The following is a 27,435-nucleotide window of genomic DNA, read 5'->3' as shown; positions in this document are numbered from 1 at the left end:
TGCTGCCTTCCCAGCCCCCACACTAAATGGTGGTGTGAGAACATGCATGCATCTCATAACCTTTCTAGTGGGAAGAGAGACATGCACAAAGCATTCTGAGCCAATAAAGAACTCTCAAAAATAGCAATTTTTAAATCAGCATTCTTCAATTATACTTGTAGTTAGCAAAGCCATTCCTGCACCACATGGATGTGATTCCTCTTACGTAGACCTGTAGGTGTTACATTAGAGACAAAATACTGATATTTAGTATTTCTAAAGTGTTTGCCTTTTTATTTCTCCATTGACCCTTGCCTGAAAAGGGACCAAACAGCAAACTGCTGGACAAAGAATTTATTTTTCCTTAGAAATAATATCATTTAACATCATTTTGGGTTCACAATAGTTTCATACAGACATAACTATACATTTTGCATACACTTCATGTTTCCCTGCTATTCCTTGAATATTCCTTCTATTTCATCTTCTAACACATGCATATATTTAAAAGATTACTGTCTCCTAGAGGATTAAATTTGAGATGAGATTTTAGAGCATTTATACTTATGCTACTTTATACTTCAGGAAGCCTCAGCATATGAGCTTTGTCTTTGTGCTTAAGCCCAATTTGTACACTTGCTTAAAGTGTATCTTCATAGGTATGGTGGAGAAGAGCAAGTATAAATGTTTTGTTCTCAGAACACCAACAACATAACACGCAATGCAACCATGTACAGATGGATCATCTGTGCAGAATTTCTCACTGTCAGATGTGGCTCCTGAGCTGTCAAATGTGTGGCAAAGACAAGTCTGTAGACAGTAACAGCTCTTCAATGCTCACATGGGTGAAAAGGTCGGGCCTAGAAGCACTTATACAACAAGTACCTGCTCTTGCCCAAGAGGCTTCATTGACTACTGAGGCTGCTTTCCTGCAGTTCTCTCATTTGACCAGAGCTGAGAGATGCTGCACAGATTAAGCCACTACCTATAGTGGTAGAGCACATGGTTTGCATATGTAAAAGGTGATCCCTGGTTCAGTCACCAATTAAAAGGATCAGGTAGCTGGAGAGCTGCTGTTAGTCATGCACAGTACTGTGTCAGATGGAGAAATAATGTGACCTGGTACAGGATAATTTCCATTGTCCATATGTTATCCCTCAGGTCACAGATTTTTAAGAACTGCTGTGGGCCAATCCTGGAACCCCCAATTTTAAATATGGCTTCTGAGACCAGTAAAGTCTTTGAAAAGGCCTTTAACTTCTTGGTTTGATATTTTTCCACAGATGCAAACTATGGAATAGTATACAACACAAAGATTCACTTCGCTATTTTCTATCTTGGAACATGGAATATGGAATAGTATACAATACAAAGATTCACTTTGCTATTTTCTATCTTTGTGTTTAGATTAACACAACTGTCACATCTCTGGATTTTTAATATCCTATGTGCTTCCTAACTGCCTTCTATTACTCCAGAGTTCGGTCTTGGTTTAATTTGCTATTACACCTGGGGCCTTATGTCTCTCAGAAATTATTGCTCAACATTGGGTTACATTTTCCAAAGAAGCATTGCATATTGTAAACAAAAGCAAAAGGTGTCTGGTTTCTGTGCCTTCTGTTTAAATGATTGCAACTGAATCAAAATACATTCTTGAGAGTTGAGCAACTGCTTCCATAAAAAAGTACAACAACAGGTTTTTATCTTTTTCCCTTCAAGATTCAGACACTTCACTGTGTCAGACCAGATCCAATCACAGGTTCTTTCTGCACTAATACCAGTATTGTGATGCCACTATAATAAATTATACACCTTTTAATAAAAGGTAAAGGTGTCCCCGCACTTATAGTGTGAGTCGTTTCTGACTCTTAGGGTGCCGTCTTGCAACGTTTACTAGGCAGACCGTATATATGGGGTGGGATTGCCAGTTCCTTCCCCGGCCTTTCTTTACCCCCCAGCATATGTCGGGTACTCATTTTACCGACCACGGATGGATGGAAGGCTGAGTGGACCTCGACCCCTTTTACCAGAGATTCGACTTCCTCCTTCTGTTGGAATCGAACTCCGGCCATGAGCAGAGTTTTGGCTGCGTTACCGCCGCTTACCACTCTGCGCCACAGAGGCCTTTTAATAACACCTTTTAATAACTGACCTTAAATGGAACCTAGATAGATTTAGTATGAACAGATCTAATATATTCTGTATTAATTCTCAACCAAAGCAATCCAAATGTTGTACCAAGAAAAGTTAAAATATATGATAAAAATTTTGCAAAGGAAAGATATTTGCATATATTTACAAACTTTGCATAATTCATCATCCTACTTGTTTGATGTTTAGATTGATCTATTTAATTGGTGTTAAATATTAAGGCATATAAGAGCATGAATTTGTTCTAAGGATAATCTAGCTCAGCGTTCTGTATCCTACAATGGCCTGCCAGATATTTTCTTGCTTGTTCTCAGTATCTGATAATCAGAAGTTTACTGCACCTGAGCATAGTGGCTGTATTAGGTTTGTTGAGGTGTTCACATTTATGGAGCTTACAATGTGATGCTATGCATGTTTACACAGAAGTAAGTCCCACTGAATCCAGTAGTGCTTACTACCACATAAAGGATTAGCATATCAGGGAGAACTGTTTTGTACAACACTCTGCACTGGTTTACTGCAGAGATTTTTGCTATTTTTTTTTTTAAAAATACCAGTGCTTCTTTCTGCACTCTGAAGGGACATAGCCCAGAATTATAGCAGCTCAACTTATCACTTCATTCTGAGGAATTGAAATTGAAGATTTAACTTTCGTGGAGGACATGTGATATTGCCTGCTTAGGCTTAATCCTATTCACAGTTACCTAGGAGCAAGTTTACTGAACTTAGTGGATTTACTTCTGAGTAAACATGTACAGGATTGCACTGTAAGTGTTATAGCTCCATTTTAGAAACGAATGGAAATGCACAAGTTGCTGTGGAAGTTGTGGCAACAGCCAGTAGATAGTCTTCAGGTGCTACAGGACTCTTTCTTGTTTTTAACTAACAAATATATTATGTAATTAGTTTTTGTGGATGAACACTTACGCCATAACAAAATTTTAGTCTTTAATGTGCCACAAGACTGTTTGTTGTTTTTGTTGCAAGAGACTAACAAGGCCACCTCTAGGGAAATAGATATATGGGGTGTGGGATGAGTCTGTAAATGGGGTGCGGGGTGTGCATTTGTGTGTGAGAATGAGAGAGAGAGGGAAAAAGAAAATGTTTCCTCACAAGGTGTTGTGAGCCAGGCAGGGAGGGGGCAGGTAGATGAGGGCGAAACAGATGATGAGGATTTGGACTGGGAACCCAAGGAGGAGGGGGCAGGCAGGAGGTGGACTCCAGGGTGCCCCAGCCCCCATCTTTGACAGCTCAGTCCCCTCAGCTCCTAACCCCCCTGTAGAAGCACCACCTGGCCCATCGGATGTTCTCCAGTTGGACACGCCCACGCCAGAGACTCAGCCTTACACATCAGACGTTTCCCAGCCAAGCACTGCCTAGCTTTTCATGCCTGAACTTACTGTTAGCAGCCCCCCTCCATCAGAGGGGGAAGTTGAGATCAAACCACCTTTGCACCACGCTTGGAGGCGTTTGAGGCAGGAAGTTCATCAGTCAGAGCTGAGGTGGAGTCTTCGTTTGCTCACGCGATCCAAGCCTACTTAAGCTGACTGGGGAGGGGGCACCTGGTTGCTGAGTCAATGTCTTAGACTTGCAAAGTCATGCTTACTCAGTGCTAGCGCAGAGCTGAGTTCCTAGAAAGAGTAGCTAAGTTAATGAGGTAAACTGCTTTGGCTATATCTGTTACTTTAATAAAAAGAGAAAAAACCATAGTCTGAGTGTGAATCTCTCGACTTCTGGCAGGACACAATGGAGGTTTTACTAAGTATTTAGGCATAAGATAGTATTATATTCTAGCCATATATGTTTGTTCTGTTAGGGAAATAGATGCAGCCCTGGAAATCCATATGGACTTCTTGGCTTCAGAGTTCAGAATACACTGATGACATTTCTTCAGGAATACATGACATTTTGCACTTCACTTTCATATTTTCATATTCTCCACAGGTTATTTATTATTCAGGCTGCACTGAAGCTATTATATATAGATATACAAAAGAACTGCTGGAAGATATGTGTACCATTTTGCGAGTACATTGCTGTACTATAGAGCTTCCTATTCTGTATACTGTATTAATATATAATCTATCAGAGGATCATCTCATTTTTAAGTTGTACATTTCTTTTTATTACTGTTCTTATTTGTTAATATTATTATTAATAATAACTAAATCTGAATACTATCTTGAAAAGGATTTCAATGAAGTTTGACCCCTCAAAAAATCATCAAAATAAAACCAAGAATAAAAAAGAGCAGAAACTCTAAAAACAAAGAAAGACAAAGGCACAAAAATGTTCAGTATTCCCAGTTTCCCTTATAAGAGACCCCAAGCCATCCAACCATCTCACAGAATTGGGCCCAAACCCAGGGGAGCAGACTTTTTAATTTTTTTTGGGGGGGGGAACCGAGGAAAAGGTGGGTGCAGGCTAGTGCTTATAGTGGTATCTCAGTGGTATCCCACTGTGTCCTGTCTTTGAAATTTGTTGTTAGGATGGTCACTTTAAGATATTTCTTTATTTATTAGATTTATATCCTACCCTTTCTCCCAGCACGAGCCCAGGGCAGCAAATGCAAGTATACATAGGACGAACGAGTTAGTCTCTATGCAAAATAATAAATGGACATAAATTTGACATGAAGAAAGGTAACACAGAAAAACTTGAGGCTGTAGGGGAACATTTTAATTTTCCTGGCCATTCATTTTCATGAGTCTTGTTTCTTCTTTATTAAAAAGTGTGACTTAGCAATATGAATTGACTAAATTATCACATCGTGGGTCCCTTTACTTGGTAAAGGCATGTTTGTAGTCTCTGAGCCAGTGCAGAGTGCAAAACCATTATTGTTCACTGACTCAATTTCTGAGCATTGTACAGAGTTCAAAGTAGTGGCAATCTTCTTTTCATTTCAGACTGTTAACCAAGATTCCTATGAGTGCAAGCACATTTTGGGGAAGTTCCTAACAATAGTGAAGTGCATAATGATAGCCCCCATAGTAATGCACCCAAGGAAAATCCAGAGTCATGCCACTGGGATTTTATATAACTTGCTCTTCTAACACGCTGCTTAAAAACACCACTTTAATAAAGACATTCAAAACAAACAAGCTACTAATAAAATATCATAATTAAGTTTATGGGGCATGACTGCAATCCTGTGCATAGTTACCTGGGAGTAAGCACTATCAAACTTACTGGTGCTTATTTCTGCTGTATTATTTCAACTTGTAAAACACATTTGGCTTTAACAAATATCTTCAGACAGCTGAAATACCACCTTTCACTTTTAATCAACAATGCAAACAATTTTTTAAAATATTTTGAAATTGTGAAATTTCAAAAAAAAAATTCAAACAATCCCATCCCCCCTCCTAAACTTGTTTCTTGATATGTTTGGAAGAGGAGCATTCATGTCATTTGTTGCTGAGCAACAGATGTCACAATATACTTTGTTAACAAATCATATGAGAAGCAATCATAGGTTCTTTTCCAAGTATTTTGGCATATTAGCAGCTCTCATCTTTGAAGACTTTCCCTCCCCCTTAGCTAAGTTTCTTGCTAAGGAAGAAGTAGTGGAGATTCCTTTTGGCCCTGCATTCAGGTCTCCACTATAGGATGTTGTAGGTGTATTTTCCCCAGTTGGAAGCATCAACCTCAGAATGGACTTTCTGCTTTTAATGACAAAATTATCCATGGCAAATTGGTGAGAATGGTGGACTGAACACAGTTCAAAGGGAAATATCAGGATTGTGCAGGAGGAGAACCACAATTGCAACTACTCTAGACCTGAGTATATTCATTGATCAAAAAAACCCCTGCCGTTTTAAGACTAGGGATAAGTCTATCTCATGTTGGGTCAAGCTGGCCAGCTGAACAAGCTCACGTTAGCTGACAAAAACCCTCTTTTATAACCACTCTGCCTTAATCTTTGCTTTAAATGTTTGACTTTTTTGGTCAAAATTGCATATAAAGATAGGAGAGGCTTAGCCATTTTAGTCTGTAGTATCGGGAAAAAACCATAGAGTCTGTGGCACTCTAAAGACTAACTGTATTTATTTAAAATATATATGTTTTTGTATGCCAGCCCAACACAAGAGCTTAACTTCAAAACAATCTCAAGGTGACTCCAGTTAGACTAAAAACAATAAGAAAATAAGATTGTTTATGATTGTTTGTTTCTTTGTTTATTGTAAAAACTTATTTAAAACTCATATGTATGTATGTATGTATGTATGTATGAGAGCCAGTGTGGTGTAGTGGTTAAGGTGTTGGACTATGACCTGGGAGAGCAGGGTTCAAATCCCCACATAGCCATGAAGCTCACTGGGTGACCTTGGGCCAGTCGCTGCCACTCAGCCTCAGAGGAAGGCAATGGTGAATACCGCTTACCATGAAAACCCTATTTATATATGCTCTAGCCTACAAAAGCTTATGCTATAATAAAAACAGACATTAAAGTCCGACAGCCTCTTTGCTGTTTTTAATGGTGACTGAGAGAACCCACCCCAGCTGTGACAAAATGGTTACTGACCCTGTAAAATACTTTGAAGAATTTATTTATATTTAATATTATGGAGGCTCTTGACTTACCTAGTTCAGTCTTCTTTACAGCTTTGCAGTCTGCTGGGCCCATCTGAGTCCTTGCAGTCTGTTGCTCCAAAGAAAGTAAGTGGAGCCAGGGTTAAGAACCATGCCAACTTGTGAGAACCATAGGCTCTTTAAGGCACAAACAAATAAACACTGGCAAACAGGAACAAAGCCCCAAAGAACCATGGAAATTGTAGTATCACACAACAGAGAGGCAGGGCAGTCCTGTGCTGCAGCTGCTGTTGTTACTGCATCCATCATGTGAACCTATCAATACCACCTGGCAACGGCTGCCCAGTGAGGGGGGCGGAGTCCTACCAGAAGAATCTAGAGGAGGCCTGAGCCCCACAGCCCCTCCAGGTATCCCCCTGTGCCCAAACCCCACTCTCACTAATGGATGAGCCAAACATGGAAAAGATGATCAGTCACTCCCATTAGCATCCATTTAACCAAAGGTGAGAAAAGATCTTAAGTCCCACATACTGCTTATGCCAAAACTGATAAATTTTCCATATGAGGCCAGCCATCACTGCGGGTTGTAGCTCCACCTATCGTGCGAAGGCAATAATGTTTTTGAAGTTAAGACTAGGGGCGTCAAGCCCCTCCCACTCTCCAGTTCATTCTTGCCTTCGTACGAACAAGATTGAGATTTCTATAGCGTAGCATTTAGCTAAGTCTTTTGTGTTCGTTTGTCTTTGTATGACAGGGCGTGAGGGTATTGTCGTTTGTGTGTATCCAAGTGCTTCCCTTTCCTCTGTCTTGTCTTTAACACTGTTTGTTTGAAATTCCTGGGGAATTCCCTTCGGGGGGGGTTCTCCCTGGCCGGGGCCGTTTTCTTTCCCCGGCTTATTTAGCCTTAGATCTTAGAGAGACCGCGGTTGCGGTTCTCTCCAGCCTTAGCGGGAGCTTGCGGCTGCAGCTCCCTGCCTCACTTCCCCTAGGAGGTTGTTTGTTTTTCGCTGCCGTCCCGAGCTCTGCCGCGGCGGTTTGCCTCGCGGACGTGCCTTTAAAATTCACTCTGGGAGCCTGCGGCTGCGGCTCTCACCTTGGAGATTTTTATTCGTTGAACTGCTTCCCAGACTTGTGGCTTTAAGTCTCGCCGCGAAAGTCTCTGTAGTCGTCGGCGGCTGCTTCCGCTACCGACTCCCTTATCTGCTACGGTGCTAACTATTACGAGCCGCGATTGTGCCTTCCTCACATGGCTATCGCACACTCTCGAGACGGCGCTAGACAGCCTTTCAGTCAGTTCGCTGTCGCACCTCAGCGCCCGCCATTACTCCGCTTCCTCCGCCATTTTAAGTGCTCTTTTTCCGCTCCCTTTACGGACACCATCTTGATTGTCCCGTTTTTTCCCGCCCTTTTTGTTTTCGTCTCTCCTGAACTAAACAAAGGGGGTTTCTTACCTTGAGAAGGCTGTCTTGTATGTGAGTTTTCAGATAGGACTAGTTAGCTCTACAAGAGTTCCTCTCTCACTGCCTTATACTGCTGCCTCTTGCAACATTAGCCCTCTGCAGCTACTGAACGTACCTCCGCTGCTGTTTGCTCTGCACAACCAGTTGCTCCTGTACAAACAACAACTTCTTTGAACTGTACATTCTGCCCCTCCGCCGTGTACCAGGGCGCTCTGTACTGTACATTCTGCCCCCTCTGTGGCCGTGTACCAAACCTGCAGTCTAGTCTGCATTATATTGACGCTGTTACCATCGTACATTCTGCCCCCTCTGTGGCCGTGTACCAAGCCTGAAGTCTAGACTGCATTATATTGACGCTGTTACCATCGTACATTCTGCCCCCTCTGTGGCCGTGTACCAAGCCTGAAGTCTAGTCTGCATTATATTGACGCTGTTACCATCGTACATTCTGCCCCCTCTGTGGCCGTGTACTTAGCCCGAAGTCTAGTCTGCATCATATTGATGCTGTTACCATCGTACATTCTGCCCCCTCTGTGGCCGTGTACTTAGCCATCTGCCAGTGCATTCTACCCCCTCTGTGGTCGCGTACTGTGCCTGTTCGGGTCTCTACATTCTGCCCCTGCTGTGGCCGTGTACTGCACCCATAGTGAATATAAGATGGCGGAACAGCCAGACATGTCTCAGACAGCCAAGCCACAACCATCTAAGGCAACTAAGACTATCAACCTCTAGCTCGCAGGGTAGTTAACACCCTTGGTCTCCAAGCTGCGCCCCCAACAGCTGCCGCTCCAGCTATTAAAGGGGCCAGGGTTCTCACATCCCCTGCACCTACTGAGCATTACATCCTGGTGCCGGATCCCATCGCTAAACTGGCCACCGAAGAATGGTCTCATCCATTCCAAACTCGCCGCTTCAAAAACCTGGCTGACAAGCTTTACTCCCTGGCTCCTGAATTTGCCTCCAAGCTGGCCGTTCCCGGCATAGACGAGCCGATCGCTAGCCTAGTTTCGCGATCTCTTTTGCCTAGCGAAGGAGAATCCCAACTAAAGGATGCTACTGAGCGAAGATTAGACTTCGCTCTCCACAAAAATCATGAGGCCACTGCCTTCTCCATGCGAGCCTCCGCATCAGCTTCCGTCTTCTCCAGGGCAGCAATGATGTGGCTGGATGATATGCTAGAGGACCCTACCCCTGTTCCTGTTTCTCTCAGACGATCATTGATTAAGTTGCACAAGACAGCGGCATTTGTGGCTGATGCCACTTTGGATGCCACTCAACTAGGGGCACAAGCCATGACGGCTCAAATAGTCGCTCGACGGACCCTCTGGCTTCGCCACTGGCAAGCTGACTCTACAGCCAGAGTGAATCTTTCTAGAGCTCCTTACGCTGGATCTTTGCTCTTCGGCGAGGAAGCTCTAAAGGCAGTGCTGGTTGATCCCAAAGACGCTCACAAACCGGTCTTGGCCACTGTCAAGAACATCGATCATAGACCTTTCAGGCGATTTCCCTCTTTCCGTACTAACCAGCCCTTTCGAGGAACGCGGCCAGGAGGACGAGGCCGCGACTTCCGATCCTATGACTCCAGTTCTTTCAGGGGAACCTGGAACCGACATTTCCAGGGCAGAGGCCTACGGCTGGCTTGTCAACTTTGACAAAAGCCATCTTCAACCGACCCAATGCCTACTACATCTAGGGGCAATGTTGGACACCCTGCAGGCAATGGTGTTTCTGTCTCCAGATCGCATAACTGCCATCACAAACATCGTGAGGTCTTTGATGCAACAAACAACCGCAGACGTCATGCTTCTAGCCAGGGCGCTCGGAATGTTCATCTCTACCATCCACATTGTGCCATGGGCTCGAGCCCACTCTCTCCACCTTCAGTTTTGTTGCCTTTTCAACAGGACATTGCCAACTCCAATCATCGCACAGTTCCTCTGAGCCCCACACTGCGCCTTTCATTCCGCTGGTGGATGAGGGTCCAACATCTTTCCAGAGGCACTCCATTCAGAGAACCTCGCAGGACTGTTGTCACCACGGATGCCAGTCTCATCGGCTGGGGAGCACACTGCAACTCCCAGTACGTTCAGGGAGTTTGGTCCACAGCAGAGCAGACTCAGAACATAAATTGGCTGGAGCTCAAGGCGGTCCACCTAGCTCTACTTCATTTTCAGTCTCTGTTCCCTTTGGACCATGTCCTCATTCGAACGGACAACACATGTGTAAAATCACATTTGAACAGACAGGGGGGCACCAGGTCCCGTCCTCTGCAGGACCTAGCTTCCCTCATCTTCGTCTGGGCAGAACAACATCTACAATCCCTAAAAGCAGAGCATCTCAGAGGGATTTGGAATGTGACAGCAGACTGGCTCAGCAGACAACAGCTCATTCCGGGAGAATGGAAACTTCATCCGACCATATTCCAGCGTCTCCAGCGTTGGTTCGGTGTCTTCTCGATCGACTTGTTTGCTTCCAGTCGCAATTACCAGCTTCCCAGGTACTTTGCCAGATACCTGGACACAGCAGCGGAAGCAGTGGATGCTCTGTCCATACCGTGGCCAGACGGTCTTTTGTACCCCTTCCCTCCCATACCGCTGTTAGCCAAAACACTGCGGAAGGCGCGGAGCGAGAGGGCACAGTTGGTTCTGATAGCACCATATTGGCCACGCCGACCGCGGTTCTCGGATCTTCTTGCAATGTCGGTGACAGATCCCTGGACACTTCCAGTCAGGCCAGATCTTCTATCCCAGGGTCCAGTATGGCATCAGGATCCCACTTGGCTCAATCTAACAGCGTGGCTTTTGAACGGGGACATTTGAGGTCGGCTGGACTGTCTGACGCTGTTATTGATATTATCTTATCCTCGAGACGGCCATCTACCACCCGTATTTATTAACATACTTGGGTGGCTTTCTCTAAGTGGTGCCAGGCTCAACACTGTGATCCATCCCAGGCCACTGTGCATCAGGTGCTGCAATATCTCCATAGCGGTTTTATGATGGGACTCAGACCCAACACTCTACGTCAACATGTGTCCACTCTTTCGTCCATTCTTTCAGTCTCCTCCACTGGTGCCCCTATTTCCTCACATCCGTTCATTAAACGCTTCCTCAGAGGCACTGCTTTATGTTCACCGGCTGTAGTCCATCGTTTTCCTTCATGGAGTCTGTCCAAGGTCCTACAAGCTTTACAACGCCCTCCGTTTGAACCCATTAGGGCTGTGCCTTTACGTCTACTGTCCTTCAAGGTCTTGTTCCTGGTCGCCATCACTTCTGCCAGACGAGTTTCAGAACTGGGCGCATTGTCTTCTGCTCGCCATCTCTGTGTCTTTCACAAGGACTCTGTTGTGTTGAAAACTGATCCTTCCTTCCATCCTAAGGTCAATTCAGTTTTCCATTGCAATCAGGACATTGTACTGCCTTCATTTTGCCCGACTCCTGTTCATCCTCTGGAGAAGGCTTGGCATTTGTTGGATGTTCGGAGGGCTCTCAAGACCTACCTGTCTAGGACCCAAGAGATTCGACGAACGGAGTCTCTGTTTATATCCTTTCATCCAAGGTCTGTGGGGCATAAAGTAGCCAATTCTACCTTATCTTGCTGGCTAAGGGCATGTATTACCTTAGCATATGAGTCCCTTAAACTTCCAGTTCCAGCTAGTATAACGGCTCATTCAACTAGGTCAGCGGCCACTACGGCTGCTTTTGCTACCAACGCTCCTGTTGCTGATATCTGCAGGGCTGCTGTTTGGTCTACCCCTCACTCGTTTATCAGGCATTATAAAATAGATCGTTATGCCTCTGCCGATGCCTCTTTTGGCAGACGAGTGTTGCAACAGGTTCTTAATGATGATTAGCATGTGGGTGGTCCCTCCCTCTTATGGGCTGCTTTGGTACATCCCGCAGTGATGGCCGGCCTCATATGGAAAATGGACCATTGGTCTCACCTGAAGGGTGATTTTCATATGAGGACGGCCATCACGACCCTCCCAGTTGGAGGATGTATAGATATTTTACTAAGATGTTATATATTACTGTTACGCTATTGTATTTAAAGTTACTAGTGAAGTCAAGACTACTAGTTCTGTTATATCGCTATGTTAGAGTCATGTTATTAGGCATGTTATTTTCCTGCTGGCAAGCCTGTTGGCCCTGTCCTTGTATTTTTAGATTTTTCTCTATAGACTCGCTGCGAATGAACTGGAGAGTGGGAGGGGCTTGACGCCCCTAGTCTTGACTTCAAAAACATTCTTGCCTTTGCACGATAGGTGGAGCTACAACCCGCAGTGATGGCCATCCTCATGAAAATCACCCTTCAGGTGAGACCAATGGTCCAATCTCTACCCAATACATGTCTCATTCCTGCTGCCACTCTGGTCCCCCACCCAACAGTGCACCTCGAACAATGCGACATCAGGACATAGCATTGTTTAGGGAAGCATGGGGGGGAGGGAGAGACAGGGCTGCCAGGTTGTTTGGAAGAGAAGAAAGGGAAAGCCTGTGTTGATATTGCTGCTTTCCTGGTAAGCTCTCTGCCCCTCTGAAAATTTTGCAGTTTTTCTCCTGCCACTTCCAAAAATTGCAGAAAATGTTTCCCGACTTTTGTGGACCTTCAGAGGTGAGAAGACATGATTGGTACAGTCTAGTTGGAAAAGGTTCCTTGCACCTAATGATCTGTCCATGGTCCTGCAAGCCTTCTGTCTCACTCTCTTGCTTCTCATGAACTCTGTACCTATATGGGCTGCCTGTCTCTTCTTGCAGATATCATAACGTGAACTATTCTCTTCTTTGATCCTGGTTTTTACTATTGCCTCCTGACTGCCAGGCTATCTGTGGGCTCTACAGCCTCAGAACATACAGCTGATAGATGAACATAGCAGCAAATCAAATGTTGTTGCAAGGTGTCTTGCCCCCTCCCATACCCTCTTTTGCTGCCCCTTCCACAAACCTCTCCTCAACCTCTAACTGCAGAAAGTTCACACAACATCTGGAAGGATTCCATCTTAAGCATTGTCCAGTAGTGGCTCCCCAGCTGAAGAGGAGAAACAGATGAGCAGGCTGGAAAAGACAAGACTGACAACTTGAACTAACAGCATTCATTTCACTTGTACTCATACTCATCTGTTAATTCAGTTGTAAAACCGAGAAGACTTGATGTCAGTACTTTTATGCCCATCCTCATAGATTTAACTTCTAGAGACTGATGAGGGAATCAGCTGAATCCTCAAGTATGGCAAATCCAGTGCACTCTAAAAGAAAATGGAAAGGTCTGAAAGAAAAGTTCTAAGGTCTTTCCAAAATGCAAAACGGACAAAACAAAAAGAGTGAAATAGGTACCAGATTATAAGACTTCCTGGTAAGTAAGAATAGCTGGAGCATGTGTTTGTGCCACTGGTGGAAATGGAGTGTGATTGTGATCATGGTATTTAGAGCAGGATATATATTAGAATCATAGAATAGTAGAGTTGGAAGGGGCCTATAAGGCCATCAAGTCCAACCCCCTGCACAATGCAGGAATCCAAATCAAAGCATTCCCAACAGATGGCTGTCCACCTGCCTCTTGAATGCCTCCAGTGTCGGAGAGCCGACTACCTGTCTAGGTAATTGGTTCCATTGTCGTATGGCTCTAACAGGAAGTTTTTCCTGATGTCCAGTCGAAATCTGGCTGCCTGGAACTTGAGCCCATTATTCCATGTCCTGCACTCTCGGACGATCGAGAAGAGATCCTGGCCCTCTATGTGACAACCTTTCATGTACTTGAAGAGTGCTATCATATCTCCCCTCAGTGTACTCTTCTCCAGGCTAAACATGCCCAGTTCTTTCTGTCTCTCCTCATAGGGCTTTGTTTCCAGTCCCCTGATCATCCTTGTTGCCCTCCTCTGAACCTGTTCCAGTTTTTCTGCATCCTCCTTGAAGTGCGGAGACCAGAACTGGAAGCAGTATTCAAGATGAGGCCTAACCAGTGCTGAATAGAGGGGAACTAGTACTTCACGCGATTTGGAAACTATACTCCTGTTAATGCAGCCTAATATAGCATTTGCCTTAGTTTGCTTACCTTACAGTGCCATGAATTATGATGGTCTGTTACCTCACAATTATTTAAATATTGTTTACCTTAATTTTACAGAGAGATCTCTCAAAGAAGGTACGAATTAAAGCAGCCAACCTTAGATTTTAAAACTCTGAGGGTGTCTGCAAATTTAGGTTTAACATTTTCCAGACAGTCTTGTAGATATGCTAAGCATCTTGGAACTTATTTTTGTACATATTTGTCCCTCTTCTGCTCCCCCCCCCAGAAGTCTTAAATAAGCAGGCCTAAATTGTCCAAAAATTCATTGTGACTTTGCTGGGTCACATGAAGTGCTTGTTACTAGGTAAGAGGTCTCCTGGTATAAATTAAACACATCTCTGGGGCAACAGTATGTTTTATGTGATTATTTTTTGTAACCCCCTTCCCAGACAAACCCATTTTTTTACAGGTGATTAAACCTGTCTCCATCTTAACTTTTCATAACAGACCATGCAGCAGATGAGTGATCATCGCTATGACAAGCTTACAGTTCCTGATGATGCTGCAGCAAACTGTGTATATTTAAACATTCCTGGCAAAGGAAATATTTTGTTGCACCGAGCCCCTGAAGAATATCCAGAAAGTGCAAAGGTAAAAGCAAATAGAATAGTCGCCTGTTCCTATAAGGTGGTGATCAATGTTAAATTAAGAATGGCTGTGTAGGGGAGGGAGGGGAACATATTTTTAACCAGGCCTCCAAATACTACCAATTTTTTAAAAATATTTTTGTGCATAAAAAAGAAAAGAATGAGATGAGGCATAATGGTGGAGATGAGCATGCATGGAGCCAGTGAGAGTTGTAGGCAATGGGGCTTGTACTGGAGTTCCAAGAGCGTCTCTTAGCTGCTCTAGATGAAGGTACAAAGGCTGCCATTCCCAAGCATATGCCCAAGTGCAAAGTCTTTTTATTTGTCTTGTTTCTGTAATTTCATGACTGAAGCATAAGGAGACCTAATTACAGTTCTTGCTCCTTAGTAAATCTTTAATACCTTCCAGTATCCCTGCCTTTTAGTAGGGTAAAGAATTCATAATGTAGGCTGGGATGCTCGCTGCTACTTTAAAATTGTTCTTCCATTTAATCAGTTCTAGAACTGATGCTAACACATGCAATGATTTTCACAACCTGATATTTGTATAACTCCTTCCTTGATTCTCTCCATAGTACACTTGCTCTTTTTCTCTGATGAATCATTTCCTCATATCACTCTTTCCAATGTTAACAATTTGTTGGAATGAGAGAGGCTTTTCCAGTCATCCAGAAAGTACTTCCAAAAAGGGCTCATTTTAGGACCTCATCAGACTGAAATATGTGCTCCCATTGTGATCTGAGAGCTGTAGACTAGTGTCTGTATGTGGCATAAGTCAATCTGGAATAAAACAAATTATTACTGCAACCTCTTATTGAAGAAACCACTTCTGTGAGAATAAGAAATTCATAAACATAACACCTTTTTCTTTTCTTTTTCCTGAATAGGTCTTCGAAAAACTGAAGGACCACATGTTGATCCCTATAGCGAACACAGAGCTAGAAAAAGTAGATGGGGCACTCACTTGTTGTTCTGTCCTTATTAATAAAAGTTCACCATTATGAGTTTACAGACTCCCTCCCTTGTAACTGGCAATAATGAACATGCAAGGTAGATGAATCTGTATCCACTTTTATTGGTTTTCTTGACAATCTACTTGTACCACTGTGCTACTAATCTTAGTTTACAATGGTGCCCCTTCAGGTGGTAATTAAGGTGTGTGTGTGTATACTTTTTCTGATGTAAAAGGACTCTGCTGCATGTTTGTCTGGGCTTACAGAAGACCATTATGATGATTAGTGGTTTATATAGTTGGTGTGAAACTGATCTAGGAACCAGAAGTAGGGTCCACTTCTAACATTACTTTTAAAAGACACAAATCTTAAGACCTATGTCGAAATATATTACAGTGATCAGATGTATATTTATTTTGTGTACATATTACTCCCAAAGCATCTCTTAGGCGCTAGGTTCCAAAAGCATAAGGCAAGCAAGTCTCCTTAAGGACTTATGGCCAGTTGCTGGAGAAAGTATAACTTTTTTTAATTGATCCTCTTTCACAAACCAGCTTTGTGAAGGTATTTTGCATCTAGTAATATGGTGCTGAAGTACACCCTTATGCCCAAATGTAACACAGATGTTAGGAGCCAATGGTTCAACTCTTGGTTCTGCCAATGGTAACTCTGTCACAGGAACTTCATGATGCTTCCATGAGGGTTTTGTCAACTTCTTTCCCATTGATCTGTCTTGGATTCAGACCTGACTGAGATAATCTGGCCCCAGCCCGACCACCAGATCTGGATTGTGATCAAATTTTTGGAAATCCCATTGATTTGCATTGGGAAACCAAAACAGCCATAACTTTCCAATTTTTCACATAGGTACAGAGGGTTTTAACCCAGCCAAATTTCAGATAAGTAGCTCCAGAGGGTTTCCTGTTTGGCCTGCTCCATGAAGATTTTAAAAAACAAATCACTTGAAGGGTGCAGCTCATTCTCCCAGGTAGCTAAGAAAGAGAGATGACACACTTGCCTGGTGGGCACTAGGAGGTGTCTCATAAGTGCAGAGTTGAACTGAAAGGCAGCAAGGTGGCCAGGTGTACAGAGCAGCGGCAGGCAGCTAGGCTCCATACTTCCCTCAGCCGATGTCCTCTTTTATTGCTTACCCAAGGCTCTTGGGGGGTGGGAGACTGAGAGCTGGCAGAGGACTCAGTTCTCCTTGCTCCTTCATGCACTGCCTTCTTGCCCTTGCTATCTGACTGCTGGGGCATGTCTGCCTCTGTCCCAAGCAAGACAGATTAATTCTGCCTCTTAAATGCAGGAGCAGGCTGCTGGTACTGTAATGCGATATCCCTGAACACTGCCCGCTTGCGATGATGGCAGGTAGCAGTGCTGGGATCCACTCCCACCTCAAAGTGGTCCTGCACAATGCTCTGCCACGTCTGTGGTGATGAATTAGACTTGCTGCTGTTTTCAGTCTGGGGATCATCACAGGAGGAGTAGGGACATCAGAGGAGGTATCTGATGGCAATGGTGGACGGTATGCTTGCTGCTGCTTTTGATGCTCCCCAGCACTCTGCTGACTATTGCTGCTACTTAGGGAAGAGCAGTCTAAGGGATCCTTCTCAGCTTCCACCACCACGAGCAGGATAGACTAACCTGACTGGGGGAGTCTGGCCAGTGGTGCTTTGGCTACTGCCTGCACCTCTGCCACTTTTGCCTCTGCTGGCACCATGGATGCTATGCATATGCCTCATCTTATGTGCTGTGTGATGTGTGCTACTGCACTGACTATGTTTGTGTTACAAACCATTTTTTAAATAATTTTTACCATAAGAGTGAGCAGGAATGCTTGATCTGGAAAGCACTGGAAAACAAAGAGATACAAGACTGAGTAGTTGTAGGGAAAGGAAGATAAAACAAGACAATCTGAATAATAAAACCACTAATAGAAAATAACTACTAACAGAAAGAAAGGCTGGGTAGGATACTACTGGAAAGACATACTGGCATGCACACCCACGGCAAGAGAAGACACGGCTATGCAAAACCTACAAAAATGGGGCCAAAGGGGGACACACTGACTACATAGCTAAGATAAGGCATAGACCACAAACATTTTTAAATGTTATTACTATAAGGAAGGATGGGACTAATTGACTGGAAAGGATGGAAACAAAACAGTTATAAGGCTCAGTATTAGTGGGGTAAGGATGGAGGATAAAACAAGACAAGCTGAATAATATTAACTAACTACCAGACAAACTCTGATCACCAAATTCTCTAAAGTGTTCTCTCGAACTAACAAAGAGTGATGTCAGTGGGGGGGAAAAAAACTCATGGTTTTAAGACTTCACCATCCCCCACCCCAGCACTGTGTCTGAAGAGTGTTGGATTAGATTTTCTAGCTGAACTACAAAATTGGGTAAGTAATATACTGTTATTAAAATTAATGTATTTTAATATAAATTTAATAACACAATTGAACATAACGTAAAACAACCAAAATATACAATTAAAATGTCAATACAAACATAGAGAGAGATGGAAAGCTTGCATAACAAACATGATTTCTCACTGTCTTATGTATCCTAGCATGCCAACTTCACAAGGGAGTCCTATTGTGCAGACTTTGCAAAAGAACAATGCATACTATCAAGATAGTCTAATCTTAGACTAAGTGTGTAGCCAAACATATTTCAACCTTTATCAGGTCTTCTTCAATGGACAATATTAATAACAACATCAACAATATGATCTATAGAGTGAAAATCAAGGATGTCCGTTTGCACTTATAAAATTAAACCAGAACTATCACTAGAAGCTAAAATGATGAAACTGGGGTTATCATACTTTGGACACATAATAAGAAGACAGGATTCACTACAAAAGACTGGGAAAAACAGAAGGGAGTAGAAAAAGAGGAAGACCAAACAAGATGGATTGATTCCATAAAGGAAGCCACAGACCTGAACTTAGAAGAACTGAACAGGGTGGTTTCTAACAGATGCTATTGGAGGTTGCTGATTCATAGGGTCGCCATAAGTTGTAATTGACTTAAAGGCATATAACAACATATATACACAGTATATATACACAAAAAATGTATATATCCTCTATATATGCAGAAAAAACACGTATACAATATATGTATCATACTCATTCTGTTAGTCTAGAACTGGGGAAAAGATGTTTTAAATGTAGAGTAATTTACAGAAAAATACAATTAGAATGCCTCATACAGGAATCTCAATTTTTCCTCTGGGAATACTTGTATTTTATATCACTCACCCTTTGTAATATGAGCTTCTCAGGTTAAGTTAAATTTCTTATGTATCAACCAGATTAGATTTTCTAGCCCTGGATGGGAAGCAAGAGGGGCTGTTTCAATAAGCAAAACCCACCTCTCTCACACCCTCTCCCTACTCTAGCATTTTAAGATCTGGATTGGAAGGAGAGCTTGTCAATAAGTAAAATCCAGCTCTCCTCCCACCTTACCCTCTCCCCACCCTGCCACTTTCTTTACATGCTGTCTGTCTGATTTCTAGTTTCATCGTTGAAACAGCCTGGGATTTGGGGGATCCCCTTGGAGCTCTGAGGCAATTCAAGGCAAGCCCACTACACCTCAAAGTGACCCTGGGCTATCCTGTCCCACCCTGTGTTCAGCATGAATTGTCCTGAGGCACCTCGATTTAGCTTGGGATTCAAGATTTGGTTTAATCAATTACACAGCCCTGGTACTTATGACCAAAAATAGGCTTTAGAGACAACAACAAAACTATGGAAAGGTTCATATTAGAAAAGAAGAATGGCAGAGGGAAGGGGCTAATTGACTCCTGCCCACTGATTGCTTTTATGCTCAATATTGCCCTCCAACAGTTTTTACGCCTTCTGGGGAAAAATATGGTACTGTATTTTCTCCTGTGGGTGGAAAACCAATATGAGAAGAGTTTTTCTTTGTGAGCGGGGAGGAGAGGAGAATGGTTAGAAGTGAAAGGGTTAAGCATTCTCTCTTCTGCTTATTCATCCACTTGGACTTGACGCTTTGCACAGCTACTTTTCACTGGCAAAAGGAATGGGTCTATATGTGCCTGCCATGTGACTTCTATTTTGGCCCTCAGACTCAGCCATAGCTGGGAGAGAAATAGCTCGGAATAACACAATGCCTTTAACCAGGGACAGGTGTGTAATAAGAGGGATTTCATGCCCTCAAATGGGACAGTTACACTTTGCTGACCTCAAGTTTTCCCTTGATTTGTGGATGCTTGCTCATTATAACAAGGTCTTTGCACCTTCATTAGGTGGGTTGCTTTTCTGAATGCATCTGTTGGGATTGAAATTTACATAGGGTGTTATCATACTTGTGGCTTATATTAGTTCTTGCTTCAATCTATTTTAACGTAAATGTGAAATCTGTATTGGCCAGAATACTCACATTGCAAATGTCTCTAATGAACATCAAAAGCTGACATTGGTTCTAAAACCTGTGTTAAGAGTAATGCAAGAATCAGCCCAGTTTTAATCATCTCTGCCCTTTTTTCTTTTGTTCTGTGTCTCCCTGTAGGTATTGCCTAATTTTTCTTTTTCTCCTTTGTCCCCCCCCCATTACTCTTCCCTTGCTCTCTTCCAAAAATCCGTATTATAGGTAACTAAAAAGGAAATTCAATAGCATCATGAACCTGGGCTTCTGTGTAGTCTTTTTCACAGCATCAGCTGCAGTGTAAAATGTACTGTGTTTATTGCTCCAAAGTATCACGTTACAGCTTATGCCATGGACGTGCATTTGAAAATAATTGTGAGCAGAATCCATTGCAAACTGCAGGTGGCACCTAGGGGAAAAAATGTTGCTGCAGAGGAGGATTCACTAGGGATTTTATTCTGGTAGTCTTGAATTTCAGCAAGGCTTAAACCACTTGTGAGTATATCCTAGAAGCTGAGACAGTGGCCTCTTTGTTTATCCACTGGAAATTCAGGTAGCTCCTAAGTAAGTCTTATATAAATCATGTTCTAAAAATAATTCATGTGTTTATATGACTCTCAAGCTTAATGTGCTGACACCCATGTAGTGAGTCTTAGCAAATGATGTTAACAAATTTCTTCTTTATCTTGCCTTCACCTATTATGCTTTACGTTTATGGAATTAATGTTTTGTTTTAAATTTTCATTTGATCAGCAGAGTTCTTCTGAGAGCCAACACTAAACTTCCTGGGAAGGTTTGGCAGTGAAAAAGAGAATGTGGGAGTTCTAGCTAAAGAGTTTTTTACTTTTACTGTGGTGTGTTCCTCTGAATAAGGAAGAGAGTTGTCTTCCAGCAGGCTGCCATGACTATCTAAGCATTCAGGTTGTTGTGCTTGGGACAATGAATATCTAACTCTAAATATCTGATTTTTCTAACTTTTACTTGTGTGAATGTTTACTATGGAATTCAATTGAAAGAAATAATTGTTATGGCAAATTCTGCAACACACTTATGGCCTTAGTCATATGTTTTTTCACTGCACATACACACAAGAATAGACAATTGTGTTCTCATGAATCCTGTTGTAGTATTTCAAAGAAAGAGGGTAGTATCTAACAAAAGCAGTGGTAGGAAATCTCCAGGGGCTGACATACAGTCTGAGTATTTTATCAACTTCCTGGTTAAGTCAACCATTTTCCAGTGCTACTTCTGGCTAGTGGTTGAGGTGTAATATCAGGAAGTTCAGCTAACCAAGTAATAAGGAAAGTACAAATGAAACTGTTTGATGTAACTACGTTGGGAATCCAAGAAATGTAAACTGGGAAATGTCATCAGTACCATTCTGTTGCCTTTTAGAATAATTAAAAACTTTCTGGCTAATAATTCTTCTGTCCCTTCCTTTTAATTAGAAATTATACTCCCAAAATGGGATATATCTTATTCCCCTGTCAGGTATTGCTCATCTTCAATCAATCCAGAAGCTGTAGAATGCATATATATGAAAGTTGCAAGGTGAAATAGAGAAATATCCATGCAAGAGGCAGTGCTGATCCTTAAGGGAAGGATTTCATTTGGATAGGGAATTAATCTGGAAGTGAATTTATAAAAAATCAAAGCAAATAACTGTAGAAGAATTACAATTTTGTGTCAATTCCCTGGGGGGGAAATAAAATAAAAATGGTTGTGTAAGCCCACTCTTCAAGAAGTCTTCATCTCTCCATCTGAAGAAGAAAAATGGAAGAGGTATGAAGCAGAAGAGGTGTGTACACAGCCAGTTTTTTCTTTGTAGAACAAAGGAGGATGCAGCGAAGAGGATTGGGCCAAAACTAGAATTAGTCAGCTTTGCCTGTTACTGGCTTTGACTACACCTACTGTTGGGCTCCCTGTTTTCCACCAGTGGATACTGGTCTATTAGGGCAAGTGTGGCACTGCCCCACACCAGCCTACCTCTGCCTGCCTTTCGACTTGCATCCAGTTCAGAGGGGGGCACAGTCCAGCATCCTCCTCCTCCTTAGTCTCAGTAATGCCCCTTTTGGAACTCGGGAGGTTGGGGACAAAACTACAGTTAGTTGGCTCCACCTCTCATTGGCTCTGGATCCACCTGTGATTGACTCCCCTCCATCTACTGCGGTTCTCCCTGCCTTCTGCCCTACCAGTCCCAATGGGCACCAGCCACCATTGACATGAAGTTAGTGTACCCAAACACAAACCCCACAGCCCAAAAGATGGGAGTTTTGTTATTGTTTCTCTAATCCTTGCCATAAGGAGTGCTAAACCAGCTTCGGTGGACTTCTTGTCATGCAACTGAAATCTGGAATTTCCTATCAAAGGGTCTGCATTCTTGGTGCTTTTTTTGTCTCTGTTCTCCAACTATAGAAGCTGTGTTGTCAGAACACTTCCAATGTACCATGCATATATCTTTCTAACTGAAGGCTTGAGTAGAGATTTTTGTGATGTTGCATCTCCTGAGCTTTTGATCTTTCATTAAAGGCTTTCTAGGCAGGTAGCTTTATTGCTCTCCAAAATCAGTTTCCAGGTTGGTTCCCAAATTAAAAGATTGATAGTTGTGCCTGATTATGTAACAGTTTTAGGATTGCCAGCTTTCCCGAATGTCATTAGGGTCCAGGAGATCACTATCACACCCATTCTTGAATCAAGAACCATCTTGCTACAATGGGACTTCTCTGAATTTAAAGGGGGGGGGACTCCTTGAGCTCTCTCTCTGTATGTCAACTTTGTATTCTTCCAGCAGGTACATTTCCCTTCTCATGGTGCACAACATGAACACATATGTTAAACATATGGAGTCTATGCTCCAGAATCAATGCTTACAGTTCAACTTTGTAGCATAGCAAATTTCTTTCTGAGGCTGGACCTAGATTCTACTGTTAATGCAGAGCTGCTGCCAAAGCCAATTCTCCCCCACAATATCTACAGATTTGTTATGTAACATCATTGCATTGAATATCCTTAAATGTTATGGGTAGGGACAAGGAAAGCAGAAGGGGACATGGAGCTATTTTCAGCTGCTGTCCCACTTCTATCCAGTTTTGGCCTAAGGCACTGAACCTTTATTTAAAAAATAATGATTTAAGCCTTTGCTTGGCATTGACACAGGGCTAGTTGTACAAACAGTAGAATGAAGTGGTAAAACCTTTCCTAGACATTACTATTTCAGGCTTCATGTCTGAATAGTTCATTATTATACAGCCACAAGAGTGGCTGTATAAAAGCCTCTATTGGACTTTTTTCTGTCAGTGGTCTCATAATTTGTTGAAATTAATTAAAAACCAGCCATGTTCACAGAGTACCTGTAATCCTGTTACAGACCTTGCCCCACACTCTGACCTTCATCCTCTGCAGTTTAAAAGTTTTTAAAATGCCTGTCTGATTTTTAATTAATACATTTAACATTGGACTCTATGATAGCACAGGCATGCTCAGTAAGAACCAACTGTCAGTGTTATAAAAGCCAGACTAACAGCTGTTTGGCTTGGCTAATCAAGGGGCCACACCCATGCCAGACTGATTCCACTTTAAGCAGTCATAGCTTTCCCCCCAAAAAATCCTGAGAAGCATAGTTTGTGAAGGGTGCTGAGAGGAGCTCTGTGAGAGGAGGAGGGTGCCTCCTAGCAACTCTCAGCACCCTTCACAAACTTCACTTCCCAGGATTCTTTGGGGGAAGCCATGACTGTTTAAAGTGGAATAAATGTCTGGTGTGGATGTGGCCAAGGACAGCTTTGGTTTAAATTTGGGTGGGAGACTACACGTGTCTCCTGTGGAATAAAAAGGTGGGGGAAACCCTGGAAAATAATGATACTGTTAACAGTGTTTTCCTTTTGAAAAGGAAAGGGCAATCTCTGCTCAGTGCTCACCCACCCAATCTCCTCCCCTCCTCCCCCTCCCCTGCACCTTCCTCCCTACCCCTACCTTTCCTCCGCTTCCCTACTTCCCCCCTCCCTGACCCTCCCCCACATCAGTTTCATCTATCCTAATCATGATCATGCAGGAGTAAATCCCATTGAATTCAATAAGCATGCAAATGATCAAACCTGCCCTCCCTGCCTCCCTCTCCTCCTCCCCCATGGTGTTTCACCTATCCTAAGCATGATTGCACAGGAAAAAATCCCACTGAACTCAATAAGCATGCAAATGATCAGACCTGCTTTCCTCTCCCCTCCCCTTATATCTCCTCCTTCCCTCTGTCTTCTTCCCCTCTCCTCACCCCTCTCCCCTCTCCTCTCCTTCCCCTCTTCCTTCTTGAGCCCTCCATCCTCCTTCTCTTCCCCCCAGGGCCAGGTTTCACCTATCCTAAGCATGATTGCATGGGAGTAAATCCGACTGAACTGAATAAGCATGCAGATAATGAAACCTGCCCTCCTCCTTCTCTTCTGGCTGCTCCTATCCCCCTCTTCCCCTTCCCTTCCCCCCATGGCTAGTTTCACATGTCCTAAGTATGATTGCAGGGGAGTAAATCCCATTTAACTCAATAAGCATGCAAATGATCAATCCATTCTCAATAAACTTGCACATGATCCCACTTCTTACCTCCCAGATTAAAAAGCAGAGAAATTCACTAATAGGCAAAAAACCCTTGTGGTTTAAGAACGTACCTGTAGCCAACAGATAATGCTATCAAACATACAAAGCAGGGAAATTGGGCAGCTATAGTGAATGCACCAGGGGAGCAGGAGCCTTGACCTCCTCTCTGAGATAATGTACTGCCCTACAAATTTATAAAATTTCCTGTGTTACTACTGTTTCTACAGAGAAGCTAACCTAGAAAATCATATTTCTCTCATTATTCACCCTAGAAATCTATGTCAAATTTATTTTTTAGTAATTTCAAAGCCTTTATGATGGTGAAGACATCCTTTTGTGTTTCAAACTGGAGGTTATGTTCTATTTCTATTTTGGGTGCATTAACAGTTGAATCTGAAACTTAAGTAATCTAGCTGTTGGGGAAAAACTTGGTCTGCCCAAGATGCATGTGTTCAGCCTGCTGTGCTTAAACCACTCCACTTAAAGAAAGGGTGGGCATGGTCAATTAAAAACATAGAGCACACCTAGAAATTTGCTAGAATATATTTCATCTCCCATTGTTTTATCTTGTGCAAACTGAGACACTCCTCATGTCCACTGGAGACAATTCTGCAGAATAGTCAATGCCATTATTCTACAATTACATTTGGAGGTTTTTTAGTGTAAATTATGCAAAGTGTTGCTGTACTTCACATATTCAAAGAAACAGAAGCAAAAGAAAATAATTTACTATAGGAAACCACTAGAATTGCAAAGTAAATCAAACATTTAAAGTGATTATCTGAACCGTATCAACTGTCTTAATATTGTTACTTCCTTCCTGCTAAAACAAAATCAGCACTGTTATTTGGGCTGACTTTGACATTTTAAAAATGTGACATCCTGTCCCTGAACTGTGGTCCAAAGAAATAGTCCACAAAGAGATTTACCACTTGATGATTCAACTGATAGCGTAAACTGACCCTGAATCTCTGATAATAGCATCTAAAATGGTCTCCCTTACACGATCTAGTTCTGTGTTCTGAACTGCCTAAACCCTAGCATTATTTTATTCTACAACTTACTTGTCCCACTTTTTTCTGGGATAGCCTATGATGGTTATAAAATTGGAAGCCCTAGATATAAGCATTCTTGTCTGGCTTCTTGGGCTGTTTTGCTTGTTTGGGGGGCTAAAGAAAGTGATGCAATATGTGGGTTTCCTTGTTGGACAATGTGAACTGTGTCAGCTAAGGTTCCCTCCTTCCTTGTGCCAATGAGAAGTTTGCATACATGCTGTACCTTATGTTGCTACACTTGGCATTTTTCCACTCCCACCCACACCACAAAGTATACACTCAGTTAAATCTTTCACAGATTCAATGTTTTAGATGTAGACTATGGAATTTTGTTTAAGGACATGTGGAACACAACAATCCCCTTAAGATAGGATCATAGCTCATATAGAACACCATGTTCAGCTTGGTACAGAACTGTCAACACCCCCCCTCCCGTCTTCTCCCTTATTGACAGCAAACTCTGGTACAATCTAGACACTTATTTAAACATAGGCACGGCAGAATTAATTTGAGTAATCAAATGTTTCTCAGGAGTGGTACCTATTCATAAAATATGAGAGACTGGTTTTGAAGAGCATTTTTCATTTGTTAGTAGCTGTGAGCAAAATATCAGGGACCTCATTTGAACTCCCAGAAAGCCTGACAGTGGATGCTTGATGATGCAACTTGTATGAAGTCGCATGTGAATCATGTACATTGTGTTGCTCTGCAGTACATAAATATGATTACTAAATTACCACAGTACGTTAGACTCTGTTACCTTTGAGATACCCTTATTGCAATACAGTATATTGTTGCTCACTTTTTTGTGCCAAAACATTAATGCATTCCATAGTCTGTTAACACCGGAAAAAGTTGCTCCAGATTTTCCATTTTGTTATGTCTTTTGCAGTTTCAATACTTTATGTACACGCATCACTATGGAATAAAGTGTCAGCTGTACCTGAACTGTGTGTGTATTTTATTCCAGTAGATGACCTGAATTTTCTGCTTTGTTTGGGTTTTCACTAAAGTTTGCATTTTTGGTAAAACATTATTTTCCAGCCAAATAGCCTAATTGGAGAACTGGCATTTAATCGAACATCACTTTTAACATTGGGTTGGATCCAGACTGTATTATTTACACTTAGATCACATTGAAATCAATGTGAAAAATTAATCATGATTGAAGTACCATTAATTTTAATATGCCTGTTCTAGGAGAAGCCTAAATTATTTTGTTGCCTGGAGCAAAGGGCAAGATGTCCCCCCACCCATTCCATGTTCAGAAACTGACTGGATTGGGAGTGGAACCTTACTTCAATAATTGCAACAGGGTGGTGCACCTAAGGGCTATGCAGAACACACCTGAGTGCACCTGGGGGTACAGAACAGGCCTTGTGACAAAGCTTTGTCCTCCAACAGAAGGGTATGGCCAGAAGGCTCAGGAAGAACTGCTGGGGGACTATCCCTGCTGCCCCCCACAATAGCTCCCTGACACAATTGTCTCGCTTTTACCTCATGGTAGGGATGGCCCTATTCTACTCAGACGTAAGCCTCTTGAGTTTGGTGGGACTTACTGCCAGGTGATGGAGTACAGGATTGAAGCTGAGCAGAGCAATTCCAATGCTGCCTGGGAATGATCAGAGTGGCAGAGCCACCACTGCATGCAAAGCCCTGCTGGCT

The 27,435-nt window shown here is 42.7% G+C and overlaps 1 protein-coding gene across 10 annotated transcripts in view; it reads left to right on the top strand.

The window, feature by feature from the left end:
* Positions 1–21,694, top strand: part of DDAH1 (dimethylarginine dimethylaminohydrolase 1) — a 194,978-nt gene extending 173,284 nt beyond the window's left edge. For all 10 annotated transcript variants that reach the window (XM_061633536.1, XM_061633539.1, XM_061633535.1 and 7 more), the window contains 3 exons: positions 14,637–14,780; positions 15,664–15,826; positions 18,310–21,694. In XM_061633536.1, coding sequence (XP_061489520.1) covers positions 14,637–14,780; positions 15,664–15,780 — 261 coding nt within the window. In that variant the 3' untranslated portion in view covers positions 15,781–15,826; positions 18,310–21,694. The remainder of the gene's footprint in view (positions 1–14,636; positions 14,781–15,663; positions 15,827–18,309) is intronic.
* Positions 21,695–27,435: the final 5,741 nt, after the last annotated feature.

The sequence above is a fragment of the Rhineura floridana genome, chromosome 6 (assembly GCF_030035675.1).
Source record: "Rhineura floridana isolate rRhiFlo1 chromosome 6, rRhiFlo1.hap2, whole genome shotgun sequence".
NCBI classification, from domain to species: domain Eukaryota; kingdom Metazoa; phylum Chordata; class Lepidosauria; order Squamata; family Rhineuridae; genus Rhineura; species Rhineura floridana.
This window is presented reverse-complemented; position numbering and strand designations above follow the sequence as displayed.